The sequence below is a fragment of the Papio anubis genome, chromosome 7 (assembly GCF_008728515.1).
Source record: "Papio anubis isolate 15944 chromosome 7, Panubis1.0, whole genome shotgun sequence".
Classification (NCBI taxonomy): domain Eukaryota; kingdom Metazoa; phylum Chordata; class Mammalia; order Primates; family Cercopithecidae; genus Papio; species Papio anubis.
In genome coordinates, this window is record NC_044982.1 from 28,943,022 (window position 1) to 28,957,288 (window position 14,267).

Below are 14,267 nucleotides of genomic sequence, written 5' to 3' on the forward strand. Positions count from 1 at the left end.
TTTTTTTTTTGAGACAGAGTTTTGCTCTTGTTGCTCAGGCTGGAGTGCAATGGCATGATCTCGGCTCACCGCAACCTCCGCCTCCTGGGTTCAAGCGATTCTCCTGCCTCAGCCTCCCATGTAACTGGGATTACAGGCACCCACCACCATGCCCAGCTAATTTTGCCATTTTTAGGAGAGACAGAGTTTCACCATGTTGTTCAGGCTGGTCTTGAAATCCTGACCTCAGGTAATCCACCCGCTTTGGCTTCCCAAAGTGCTGGGATTACAGGCGTGAGCCCCCGCTCCCAGCCCTGTTTTTATTGTTTTAATAGGGGAGACAGATAATAAACAAGTAGATAATTTCATGCTGTGAACGGTCTTGATCACAGTAAACAGTGCTATGGAGCAAATGGTTGGGTCGGGAGGGATTGCTACCAAGGCAATCAGAAGAAGCCTCGGTAAAGGAGGACCTTCTTTGATCTGAGACGGACAGATTGAGAGCTTACTTGAAGAATGATAAACAGAACTCTGTAAAGGCCTGGAATTGGGGAAAAGTATGTTATATTCAAGAAACAGAAGGTGAGCTAGTGTGACTGAAGCATAATTAGTGAGAAAGTGAGAGTTGTAAGGGGAGATTGAAGGCATAGGCAAAGTCAGGTCAAGTTGCATAAACCATAAAGTGGCTCACACTTTTTTGCTCTGTTGTTTGGAGTAGAAAATTAGAAATAGCATGCATTTCCTTTAAATTGTTTTAAAGAATGATGTATGATAGACTTATTAATGTAAGACTTTGGCAGTGGTAAACAATTCTACAAAAAATAATTTGTTGAAAATCTCAAGTGCCTATTAATTTCATTTTCTTTGATATTCATAAGTTGTCCTTTCTTTTTATGTACCTCAAAGAATTTCTGATGAAAGCATTAAAGGTAGAATGCCTATTATTTATTGAATTTTCTGTATCTCTCTTTTTTTTTTTTTTTTGAGGCGGTTTCTTCCCCTGTCACCTAGGCTGGAGTGCAGTGGTACACTCTTGGCTTACTGCAAGCTCCACCTCCCGGGTTAAAGCCATTCTCCTGCCTCAGCCTCCCGAGTAGCTGGGACTACAGGCACCCGCCACCACGCCTGGCTAATTTTTTGTATTTTTAGTAGAGACCCGGCTTCACCATGTTAGCTAGGATGGTTTCGATCTCCTGACCTCATGATCCACCTGCCTCAGCCTCCCAAAGTGTTGGGATTACAGGCATGAGCCACCGCATCGGCTCCTCTGTATCTCTTTTTTACTTTAAAATATGCCATGTAACTTTTTATGAAAATGTTTAAGAAGTATAGATGGACCTGAAAGTAACCAATATTCTATTTGTTAAGAGCCTGCCACATCAGTGTCAGCCTAATAGAAACAATGTTGGGCCTAGTAGAAGTCATGTAACAGGCCTCAATTTGGATAATGGATATAAAATAAGTTGTATATATAGAATATATTTTTCTTTTACTTTTTTTTTCTTTTTTCATGGAAGAAAGCGTTCTGGGTTTTTTAACTATGGCACTTGTTTATTTTCTTAGTCTATAAATAGAGTTGATGGCATAAAAGAGAAGCATTATAAGTAGGATGAGGTCAATAAAATTTTCCAGGCCCAGTGAATTTGGAAATTATTTGGTAACCTGACTTAAATTCTGATGAGTGTGTAATCCAAGATAATGGTGCTATAGGTAATTTATATTATCATTAATTTCAAGTTCTAGTGATCATCGATGCACGATTTTGTTGGCATGGTTTATTTGGATACTGACTTGATTAGAAGATCTCAAATAATTTAAATGGATGAGGTCAAGGGAAAATTATTGACTTACAGCCAAGGTAGCAATTTGTGTATATATTTTTAACTTCCTTGGTTTTAAAATCTAAAAGATAATATCTGAGTGTCCTAAATTTTTAAGTGTGCTGAGAGAACATGTTGACATCTGAAATGGCTAATGAGGTTCCTTTTCATTGTTTGCTTTTCTTAAGCCTGCTTGTGTTTGAACATTTTAGGTCATTTATAGCAAATATACTGACCTGGTTCCAAAGGAGGTTATGAATGCAGATGATCCAGACCTGCAAAGGCCCGATGAAGAAGCTATTAAAGAGGTAACTGGGAATTGATATATTCGATGACTGTTTACATCCTGATTAACTTCCAGACTCTCAATGTGACATTTCCTATTTCAGATAACAGAAAAGACAAGAGTAGCCTTAGAAAAATCTGTATCACAGAAGGTCGCCGCAGCCATGCCAGTTCGGGCAGCTGACAAACTGGCTCCTGCTCAGTATATCCGGTATGAATCATGCCTAGAAGACTTAGTTTCATTTTGAACTTGATTCAGCTTGGGGGTTCATGGTATTCTTTCACTAACCCACTTAGCAACCATTATGAATGCATTGTTTTGAATAATGACTTGAAGCCTGTATACTCTCTTTGCAGACAGTTGAAAGCAGAATTTTTTAAGGTGTCCACTTTGGTTTTTGTTTGTTTTCTGAGATAAGGTCTCTCCGTTGCCCAGGCTGGAGTACAGTGACACCAACATGGCTCACTGCAGCCCCCACCTCCTGGGCTCAAGTGATCCTCCTGCCTTGATGCCACCATGCCTGGCTAATATTTTAATTTTTTGTGGAGACAGGGTCTTGCTGTGATGCTCAGACTGTTCTTGAACTCCTGGGCTCAAGCAGTCCTCCTGCCTTATCATCCCAAAGTGCTGAGATTACAGACTTGAGCCACTACACTTGGCCTCTTTCTATGCTTTTTTTTTTTCTTTTTTTTTTTTTTTTTTGAGACAGAGTCTTGCTCTGTTGCCCCAGCTGGAGTGCAGTGGTGTGATCTTGGCTCACTGTAACCTCTGCTTCCCAAGAGAGTCTTCTGCCTCAGCCTCCCGAGTAGCTGAGATTACAGGTGCCCACCACCATACCTGGCTAATTTTTGTATTTTTTTTAGTAGAGACAGGGTTTCACCACGTTGGCCAGGCTGGTCTCGAACTTCTGACCTCAAATAATCCATCCTCCTCAACCTCCCAAAGTGCCGAGATTATAGGCGTGAGCCACTGTGCCCAGCCTATGCTCTTTTCTTTCTTTCTTTCTTTTTTTTTTTTTTTTTTGAGATGGAGTTTCGCTCTGTCACGCAGTCTCACTCTTTCATGCAGGCTAGAATGCAATGGCACGATCTTGGTTCACTGCAACCTCTGCTTCCTGGGTTCAAGCGATTCTCCTGCCTCAGCCTCCTGAGTAGCTGGGATTACAGGCTTGCACCACCATGCTCAGCTAATTTTTGTATTTTTAGTAGAGACAGGGTTTCACCACGTTGGCCAGGCTGGTCTCAAACTCCTGACCTCAGATGATCCACCCACCTCGCCCTCGCAAAGTGCTGGGATTGCAGGCATGAGCCACCCGGCCTGGCCCTATGCTATTTTCAAATTATATTTTTTATTTTTAGAAATTAACAATTACTTGTGGTATATGACCTAAATCACAAAGTATTATTTATAGGTAATAGATATCTTTATAATACTTCTAAATTTTGAGACGTTTCACTTGACTAAATCTGCATAGAGAGATGAATTACATACAGATATTAAGGGAAAATTCAGAGTTGGTAGGGCTTCTGTCATTGTTTTTTCTCTGTTTTATAACCTATGATTAATCAAAAACTACTAACTGTAAGTTGCCTGCTGGGATTATTATGAGTATTTTTTCCTCAGATGCAGGCATACCAAATAGGTACTATTTTCTAGACTGCTTGTCTGTGAAACTGAACTCTGCACCTTCCATGTTGGAAAACATATGAGGATGGGTTATCTGCAAACTAATACCACTCAAGTTTTTTACTGTAACTCGTAATTTATGTTCTTTTATCCCTCTTGCTGTCTGCTTTGTCTAAATATTGTGTTAATTTTCTGTTAATACTTTGCGAAAGGAATTGAAAATGTAGTCTAGCTTAAGATTGTAATAGAAGGAAAATACCTACTGAAAGCTTGAACTAATTACACCTTTAGTTTTTATCTGCTTTCTTCAGATATACACCATCTCAGCAAGGAGTGGCATTCAACTCTGGAGCTAAACAGAGGGTTATTCGGATGGTAGAAATGCAGAAAGATCCAATGGAGCCTCCAAGGTTCAAGTAAGTAAAAAGAAATAGGCTACTAATACACACAATAACATGGATGAATCTCAAAACGATTATGCTGAGTGAAAGAAGCCAGACGAAAACAAGTACATACAGTATGATTCCATTTATATAAAACTCCAGGAAATGCAAACTAGCCTGTAGTTACAGAAGGATCAGTGGTTGCCTCTGGGGAAGGAGGTAGGGACAGAGAGGAGATGAGAGGGACAAGAGGAATAGGCAAGGGGCAAGCAGAAACTTTTGGGGATGATAGACATGTTCACTATCTTGCTTGTGATGATGATTTCACAGGTGCATATTTGTGTCAAAATTTAATCAAATTATATACTTTAAATATGTATAGCTAATAAATGTCAATTATCTCAATAAACCTGCCTTTTTTTTTTTTTTTTTTGAGACAGAGTCTTACTCTGTCACCCAGGCTAGAGTGCAGTGGCGCCATGTCAGCTCACTGCAAGCTCCGCCTCCTGGGTTCATGCCATTCTCCTGCCTTGGCCTCCCAAATAGCTGGGACTACAGGCGCCTGTCACCACGCCCTGCTAATTTTTTGTATTTTTAGTAGAGATGGGGTTTCACCGTGTTAGCCAGGATGGTCTTGATCTCCTGACCTCAGGCGATCTGCCCACCTCGGCCTCCCTAAGTGCTGTAATTACAGGTGTGAGCCACCGCACCCAGCCTCAAGATGCTTTTTAAAATGGAAAAAAGGTATATTACTCTGCAAAATGACAGTAATGTTGTGGAGGTGGGGTGAGTAACGATTTCAAAGTTGGCCAAGTTTTATTCATTGTAGAAGTGGAGTGGTAAGTGTATATCATTATACAATCTCTGTTTTTGTCTATGTTTGAAACTTTTATGCAAGAAAAAGGAGGGGAGACTTGGTATGATGACTAAATGGGAGGAAACTATATCACTGTGTGGTTGTGTTTTGATTTATACTTCAGGATTAATAAGAAAATTCCCCGGGGACCACCTTCTCCTCCTGCACCTGTCATGCATTCTCCTAGCCGAAAGGTATTCTTTGCTGTAGTCCAAAATCTTTTTTTCTACTTATGGTTATTAATTTTATAGATAACTTCCCTATGCCTGTACAGGTGCATGTCACCACATTGACTTGTAGTTTCTTTTTTTATTTTTCAAGATGAAGTTTCAAGAATGCTTATGAGAATGTATATAACATGTTAGCTGTACGTTTTGTTATTAGTAACCCAAACCCTACTTTTAATGGAATGGACAGGGTCTGCTGTTTCAGTTAAAGGATGTTATTGGAAATGAATATATGGGTTTATTAGGTCCCTGATAATTTGAGTGACTTTTTAAGATATATTTTGTTAATCAAAAGAACAATTTTTCATCCAAAAGAAGTCACATTGGCCAGGCATGGTGGCTCACGCCTGTAATCCCAGCACTTTGGGAGGCCGAGGGGGACGGATCACCTGAGGTCAGGAGCTCAAGACCAGCCTGACCAACATGGAGAAACCCCGTCTCTACTTAAAAAAAAAAAAAAAAAAAAAAAAGTTAGCCGGGCGTGGTGGCGCATGCCTATAATCCCAGCTACTTGGGAGGCTGAGGCAGGAGAATCACTTGAACCCAGGAGGTGGAGGTTGTGGTGAGCTGAGATCGCACCATTGCACTCCAGCCTGGGCAACAAAAGCGAAACTCCGTCTCAATAAAATAAAAAAAAAAAAAGAAAAAAGTCGCATCGCTTTAAATATGGAAAAATACTAGCCAACATTTGTAACTATCAAGAATAATTTCTAGATTACTTTCCATTTTTCCCAGTAGTTCAAAGGTATTACTAGAATTATATGGTAAACTAGTGCTAGCAAACAAATGGACTGTTGGCCTTTTACTATGTCTGTGCATATATCAGTGTATATGGAGCTATCTTTGAAGATAAAGATTATACTTAAGATTTACTTTGTAGACTATAAATCTAAACCTGTCTCTTCTTTCACTCTTCTCTCAGATGACTGTAAAGGAACAACAAGAGTGGAAGATTCCTCCTTGTATTTCTAACTGGAAAAATGCAAAGGTAATTAAGTTGTCAAATCAGTCTCTGTTAGTATTATAACCTACTGGAAAATACCAATAAAACAACTACAGCCTGCGTAACTGTAGTTGAAACAACACATGGCCTAACTGAGTATTTTCAAAAAGGAATGCCCAATTTGGTGACTTTTTTAATGTAATAGAAATGTTAGTATGCCAGGCACATGAATACCGTGGAATACCGTGTCAGTTCTTTTTTTTTTTTTTTTTTTTTGAGATGGAGTCTCACTTTGTCACTAGGCTGGAGTACAGTGGCATGATCTCAGCTCACTGCAACCTCCGCCTCCCAGGTTGCAGCGATTGCCTTGCCCCAGCCTCCTGAGTAACTGGGACTACAGGCGCATGCCACCACGCCCGGCTAATTTTTTGTATTTTAGTAGAAATGGAGTTTCACCCTGTTGGCCAGATGGTCTTGATCTCCTGACCTTGTGATCCGCTGGCCTTGGCCAACCAAAGGGCTGGGATTGCAGGTGTGAGCCACCGCATCTGGCCCCATATCAGTTCTTTTAGTGAATTGTAGCTAGCAGAAACACATAGAGAAGGAATAAGTATAATAAAGTGCCATATAAATACAAGATGGTATTTAGAAAACTCAAATTTATGTCTAAAAATGGTTTCCAAAAGAAAGTAAACTGGTGTAAAAGATTATATGACAAGAACAGAGTAAATGTTTGGATACTTTAAGTGCTTTTATATTCAACTACTTGGCTCTGTAGTAGTGAAGGCTTAAGCTATATGTCTCTAATAATCGCCAAAGTTTCTAGGAGTTGTTAAGAATCTGTTGATTGTGGGATAGATTCCCTAATTACTCTTTCCTCTTCCCTGAATCATAGTTCATGGTTTTACTTCTGATGGATAAAGAAGGCCATTTCAGGTTTCTTAAGAGAATTTATGTACTCACCCTAAACAAAGAGGTTGTTGACTGGTCTGATTCGAGTTCATGAATATTATGTAACTGGATGGTATCTTGAGCTGGTTCTGTAACGCTTCATTTTTATGAAACCATGGACTTAAAGGTCAACATTTGAGAGACTAGTTAGGTATCTGGAAAATAAAACTAAGCCTGAAAATTACATAGATATTCAAGTATAGTTCTTGAGTTATTGAAATGGGATGCAAAGTTTTAGAATGTAGAATGTCAGTGGTTTAGCAAACGGTTTTTTTCTTTTTTCTTTTTCTTTTCTTTTCTTTTTTTTTTTTTTTTTGAGACAGGGTCTCGCTCTACTGCCCAGGCTGGAGTACAGTGGTATGATCATGGCTCACTGCAGCCTAAACCTCCCACGCTCAGGCATTCCTCCCATCTCAGCCTCCCAAGTAGTTGGGACCACAAGTGTGCCCCACCGTACCTGGCTACTTTTTTGTATTTTTGGTAGAGACAGGGTTTCACCATGTTGCCAGGCTGGTCTTGAACTCCTGGGCTAAAGCAGTCTACCTGCCTTGGCCTCCCAAAGTGTTGGGATTACAGGCTTGAGCTACTGCACCCAGCCTTTTTTTTTCTATTTACTAAAACTTCAGGGTTTTAAGAATATAACAGATCATTAAGAGAGTACAGCAGATTTAACTTCCTATAGATGCTAAGATTATAGTGATTTATTCTGCCTTTGTTTGACTGTTACATTTATTTGAGGAGCAACTGTTGAACTGTTTGACACTGATTTCCTTTTATTAAAATCCACAATTATCAGCACAAGTATCTATTTTTCCAGAGGTTGGGTTCTGAAATCCTACTGTCTGAGTTTAAATCCTAGTCGTCCACTTATTTTAACGGTATGACCTTGGGGATGTTACCAAAGCATCAGTGAAATGGACACAATAATGTTAGAAGCTTTATAGAGTTATTATGAAGGTTAAATGAGACCATAGATGTGTTTGATCTTCTGCATAAAGCACTCATTGATAGCTGCTGTTATTTTGCGTCGTTGTGAACAAAGATATAAGGAAAAAGAACCCCAGTTAAGTTTAAGTGGGTCTTAAAATGTGGGCATATTTTAATTTAATTTTAGCCAGGCTTGATGGCTCGTGCCTGTAATCCCAGCACTTTGGGAGGCCGAGGGTGGATCACCTGAGTCAGGAATTCAAAACCACCCTGGCCAACATGGTGAAACTCCGTCTCTACTAAAAATACAAAAACTAGCTGAGTGTAGTGGCGCACGCCTATAGTCCCAGCTAGTTGGGAGGCTGAGGTAGGAGACTCACTTGAACCCAGGAGACAGAAGTTGCAGTGAGCCAAGATGGCACCCCTGCACTCCAGCCAGGGTGACAGAGCCAAGACTCCAGCTCGAAAAAAATTAAATTAATTTAACTTCAAATAATTAATTGAAGCACTTCTGTGACTGGGTTTTCTGTCTGCTTTCACCCTAGGGTTATACAATTCCATTAGACAAACGTCTGGCTGCTGATGGAAGAGGACTACAGACAGTACACATAAATGAAAATTTCGCCAAACTGGCAGAAGCCCTCTACATTGCTGATCGGAAGGTTGGTTGGTTATAATTTGTTTAATGCTCTTGTTACTTTTAAAATCCATTCTTGGTTACCTAAGGTACTGATAATTTAACTATAGTACCAAGCACCCAGAGAGAGTCTCACCCATGGTACGTGTGTCAGAAATGGCAGCTGCTAGTTGGCAGCTCTCTGCATGCTCCTAGCCTTTGTAGATGTGTACATACACCCCACAATGGTGATCCGGCTCCCTCACAACATGCCAGAATAATGATTTGCTGGGGATGATCCCATTTTGTGAAGACTGCTAGGTTTCGTAATTCTTGATTTCAAATTTTCCTGTATTTTAGATGTAGCTGTCCCACAAAAAGGCAGTTGCAGGCAAAGACAGATAAACATTCTGATGAATTGAATGCTACATAAAATGGCGTTCATAGCATTGGCCATCTATTAATATTGCATAATGTATTAAATATTATGAAATTAGGCCAGGCACAATGGCTCATGCGTATAATCCCAGCACTTTGGGAGGCCAAGGCTGGTGGATTCCTTGAGATCGAGAGTTCAAGACCAGCCTGGCCAATGTGGTGACACTCCATCTCTACTAAAAATATAAACATTAGCTGGCGGGCACCTGTAATCCCAGCTACTTGGGAGGCTGAGGCAGGAAAATCTCTTGAACCCAGGAGGCGGAAGTTGCAGTAAGCCAAGATCGCACCACTGCACTCCAGGCTGGGCAGCAGAGTAAGACACTTCATCTCAAAAAATATATATAAATATAAATATTATGGAATTAATAAATGATACTGAAGTTCACATGCATCATAGCATGTGTTTAGAACATAAAAAAAAGTCTTCTGTATCACAGTGAGTACCCTTATAAAAATTATCTAGCAGATATAAGTTAAGATTTTATCTTGAGTTGACTTGATTCATTTTGAAAATGTAACCAGTCCCTTTTTTATTATTGATTTATTTTGAGATGTATCTCACTATGTTGCCTAGGCTAGTCCCAAGCTCCAGAGCTCAAGCAGTCCTTCCACCCTGGCTTCCCATAGTGCTAGGATTACAGGAGAGAGCCACTATGCCTGGCTTTACTTTTGTTTTTTAGATTGTTTCTGAGAAAGCATTAGTGAAACACTTGATTTACAAGAAATTAATTGGGGTCACTATAGTTTCAATCACTAAAATATTCCCAGAGAAGAAAGCTGACCTTGCAGTGTCTTCCAGGCAGGATATCTTTTAGTGGACAAGATTCTTTGTTTTAATTAGCAGTAACAAATCTGAATTCTGTATGATTGCTCTTACCAGCCAGATTTTAGGGAGCTGGATGACAGCCATAAATATTTATCCCATGATAGTGTCCTGTTTAACATGTGACTTTACTAACAGGCTCGTGAAGCTGTGGAAATGCGTGCCCAAGTAGAGAGAAAAATGGCTCAGAAAGAAAAGGAAAAACACGAAGAGAAACTTAGAGAAATGGCTCAGAAAGCCAGGGAGAGAAGAGCTGGGATCAAAACTCACGTGGAAAAAGGTATGACATTCTCATTACTGAATTGAATTTTACTTGGTGAACAAAATACATCTATTTTAGAAAATCTTTTTTTTCCTACTGCATATAAAGTTAGGTACATCTAAACAAAATTTAGATACTTCAGATATAGTGTAGAAATGGAGACTAATCTCTGCCTTAGTAAACTGAAGCAACAGGAGATAATAAAAAAGTGGGTCTTCAGTTTGGGACTGTACCAGAAGTTTTTAAACTTCTGAGCAATGTACTTTTAAAAATTGCATTATTACTCAAATGATAGTCTTGATTTTCTCTTATTTTAATCTCAAAACTTAAGAGAAGTTAGGTATCTAACTGAATAATTCCACTCCCTCATATGGTGAAATAATCCGGAGTTTTTCTACCTTGTAGGCTCTAATGCATTTCTCATCATTAAATCTGCCAGTATTTTCTCTCTGACTTTACTTAGTGGTCTACATTGGTGTATTAATTCAATTAGAGTGGGAAGTCGAGTCCTAATTATAATTCAAGAAATTCTGTGAGGGTGGTTTTTTTCATTACTGAATTCTTACCTGGTACGTTTATTCATTCTTTCATCTATTTAGTTCATATTGAGCATCTGCTGTGTGCAAGGTTCTCTTTTAGACACAAGGTGTTTTTGCTAGACAGTGGGTAGGGGGATGGGATATAACAGTCAACATTCTAGTGAGTGTAGACAGACAAAAGTTAATGATGTAGTATAGTAAAAGGTAATAATTGATATGGAAGAAAAATAATACAGGGAAGGAGGATATAAAATTGCTGGAAGGTGAGAGTGGTCAAATAGCCCTCGCTTCTGAGATGGTACTGTTAGCAGAAATACTTGAAGGAAGTAAGGAAGCAAACCATGTGGATTTCTGGGGGAAGAGCATCCCACACAGAAGGGCCAGCAGGTACACGACTGAGATGGAAGTATGCCTAGTGTGGCTCAAGGAAGAGCAGGCAGGCCAATGTGACTGGATTGTATGAGAAAGAAGGGGATAAGCAGGAGATGAGGTGTCAGAATATTTAGGGCAGATGGGAAGAGTAGTGGCCAGATCATGTATGGCCTTTTAACCTAAAGATAAAGCTTTTACGACAAGTGAAAAGGGAAGCAATTGCAGGGTTTTGAGCATAGTGATGTGACCTGACATATTGTTTTCCAGCCTTATTGTGGTATAATTGACAAAAATTGTATAAAATATACAACATGATGTTTTAATATACACTGTGAAATATTCACCACTGTCAAGCTAATTAACTTATCAGTCATCTCTTATAGTTACTTTTTAAATGTTTTGGTGAGAACATTTAAGATCTACTCTCTTAGCAAATTTCAAATATACAATGCAGTACTGTTAACTGTAGTTACCATACAGCATTTTAGATCTCCAGAAGTTACTCATCCTGCGTAAATGAGATTTCGTACCGTGTGACCATTTCCCCAACATATATTTTTAAAAGACCTCCCTGGCTGCTGTGTTAAAAACAGAATACTGTGGAGTGGGCATGGGCTAATGCCTTCCAAATAAACTGTAAGAGAGATGGTAACAAGAGGTAGCAAAAACATGGTCCCATATTGGACGTATTTCGGTGGTAGAGTTGACAAAATTTGCTTGTGGATTAGGTGGAGATACAAAAAAGAAGTAGGAGTTAAGGATGACTCCAGAACTTTTATCCTAAGCAGTTGGGAGGGATTAAATTGCCAACTTCTCAGGATAAAAGTAAATATTACTTTTATTTACTAATATTGGGAAGACTGCAGGAGGAACATGTTTGGGAGGGAAAGAGGAAGAATTTAATACAGTTAAGGATATGTTAAGTTTAAGATGGAGGTGCCAGATAATTGGTTACAGGAGTCTAGAGTTCAACCATAGGGAAATAACCAGAGTTTTAAGTAGTGAGCTACTTCCCTCAGTTATATATGAATGACTTAATAAGGTGAGATATAAATACCTGCCTGGTTGTATACCTAACCATAGAATATAATTAGAAGTAAAACTTACTGCATCTGAGTTCTCTAATAAGAAAACAACAACAGAATGGTTCTCAAGAAATTAAAAATTTTAATGAATCTCTTGCCAGATAGTAGTAAAAACTAACATTTATCAGGTGCTTATTATGGTGGGCACCACTCTGAGTACTTTATTTGTATTATCTCTTAATCCCTGGGGTGACCCTATGTAGCGGTACTATTATTGTGACTGTTTTACAGAGCAGGAAACTGCAGGAAACTAAGGCTCATAGTGATTAAGTAATCTGCCCAGGTCACATGGTTAATTGGCTATAGAACCAGGATTTGAATCTAGACAGGCTTGTTCCAAATCTTATGCTGTTAACTGTACTCCATTCCCTCAGACAGACGAGGGTAGAAAAAAATGAAGATAGATATAAACGCAGTGGAAATCAAGATCCAGCCAGCCCCTAAGGGAAATAAGCAGACAGTTCTTTATTCAATAGAATCTTTGAAAATATAAGGGAAACATTATGCATAATTCTTTTTTTCTGATTTTTAAAGTATTATTATTATTATTTTGAGACAGAGTTTCGCTCATGTTGCCCAGGCTGAAGTGCAATGATGCAACCTCAGCTCACTGCAACCTCCGCTTCCTGGGTTCAAGCGATTCTCCTGCCTAAGCCTTCCAAGTAGCTGGGATTAAAGGTGCCCATCACCATGCCCAGCTAATTTTTTCTATTATTAGTAGAGATGGGGTTTCACCATATTGGCCAGGCTGGTCTCAAACTCCTGACCTCAGGTGATCCACCTGCCTCAGTCTCTCAAAGTGCTGGGATTATAGGCATGAGCCACCGTACCCAGCCTTTCCTGACATTTTATTATGAAAATTTTCAAACATACAGAAAAGCTGAAAGAATTATATGATGAACACCCATATCTCCTGCCACCTAGATTATACACTTAATTTTTTTTTTTAAACAATTAACATTGCTCCCATGAAAGAAAAGCTTTAGGACTTGACAACTTCACTGCTGAATTCTTCCAAACATTTAGAGAACTAAATACCAGTTCTACTCAAGCTATTCCAAAAAATTGAAGAGAAGGGAATGCTTCCAAATCCATTCTACAAGGTCATTATTATCCTGACACCAAAACTAGACAAATATACAACAAAAAAGAAAACCACAGGCTAACATCCCTGATAGTCATAGATGCAAAAATCCTTAACAAAATTCTAACAAATAGAACACATTTAAAAAGATTTAACAACACATTAAAAAAGATCATTCTTCATAATCAGCTGAACTATCCTTCATCCCAAGGATGCAAGGATGGTTCAGTATATGCAAATCAGTAAGTGTGATACATCACAATAATAGAACCAAAAATAAGAACCATAGCATCATTTCAATAGAAACTGAAAAAGCATTTGAAAAAAGTCCACATCCCTTCACGATAAAAACTCTCAACAAAGTGAGCTTAGAAGGAACATAACTAGGCCGGGCGTGGTGGCTCACGCCTGTAATCCCAGCACTTTGGGAGGCCGAGGCGGGCGGATCACAAGGTCAGGAGATCGAGACCACGGTGAAACCCCGTCTCTACTAAAAATACAAAAAATTAGCCGGGCGCGGTTGTGGGCGCCTGTAGTCCCAGCTACTCGGGAGGCTGAGGCAGGAGAATGGCGTGAACCCGGGAGGCGGAGCTTGCAGTGAGCCGAGATTGCGCCACTGCACTCCAGCCTGGGCGACAGAGCGAGACTCCGTCTCAAAAAAAAAAAAAAAAACACAGAAGGAACATAACTAAAAATATTTAAGGCTATATATGACAAACCCACAGCTGACATTATACTGAATGGAGAAACATTGAAAGTCTTTACTCGGAGATTTGGAACAAGGCAAGGATGCCCGTTTTCACCACTGTAATTCAACATGGGACTGGAAGTCCTTGCTGGAGGAATTTAGGCAAGAGAAAGAAATAAAGGGCATCCAGATTGGAAAGGAAGGTTGGTCACAGTGGCTCACACCTGTAATCCCAGCACTTTGGGAGGCTGAGATGGGCAAATCACTTGAGGTCAGGAGTTCCAGACCAGCCTGGGCAACATGGTAAAACCCTGTCTCTACTAAAAATACAAAAATTAGCTGGGTATGGTAGCGTTCAC

The 14,267-nt window shown here is 39.6% G+C and overlaps 1 protein-coding gene across 3 annotated transcripts in view; it reads left to right on the top strand.

The window, feature by feature from the left end:
• The window catches only part of SNW1 (SNW domain containing 1), a 44,405-nt gene that overhangs the window by 20,239 nt on the left and 9,899 nt on the right, over positions 1–14,267 (top strand). For all 3 annotated transcript variants that reach the window (XM_009212044.4, XM_021941442.2, XM_003902111.4), the window contains exons 4-10: positions 2,012–2,107; positions 2,189–2,295; positions 4,023–4,127; positions 5,075–5,144; positions 6,100–6,165; positions 8,544–8,660; positions 10,017–10,158. In XM_009212044.4, the coding sequence (XP_009210308.1) occupies positions 2,012–2,107; positions 2,189–2,295; positions 4,023–4,127; positions 5,075–5,144; positions 6,100–6,165; positions 8,544–8,660; positions 10,017–10,158 (703 nt within the window). The remainder of the gene's footprint in view (positions 1–2,011; positions 2,108–2,188; positions 2,296–4,022; positions 4,128–5,074; positions 5,145–6,099; positions 6,166–8,543; positions 8,661–10,016; positions 10,159–14,267) is intronic.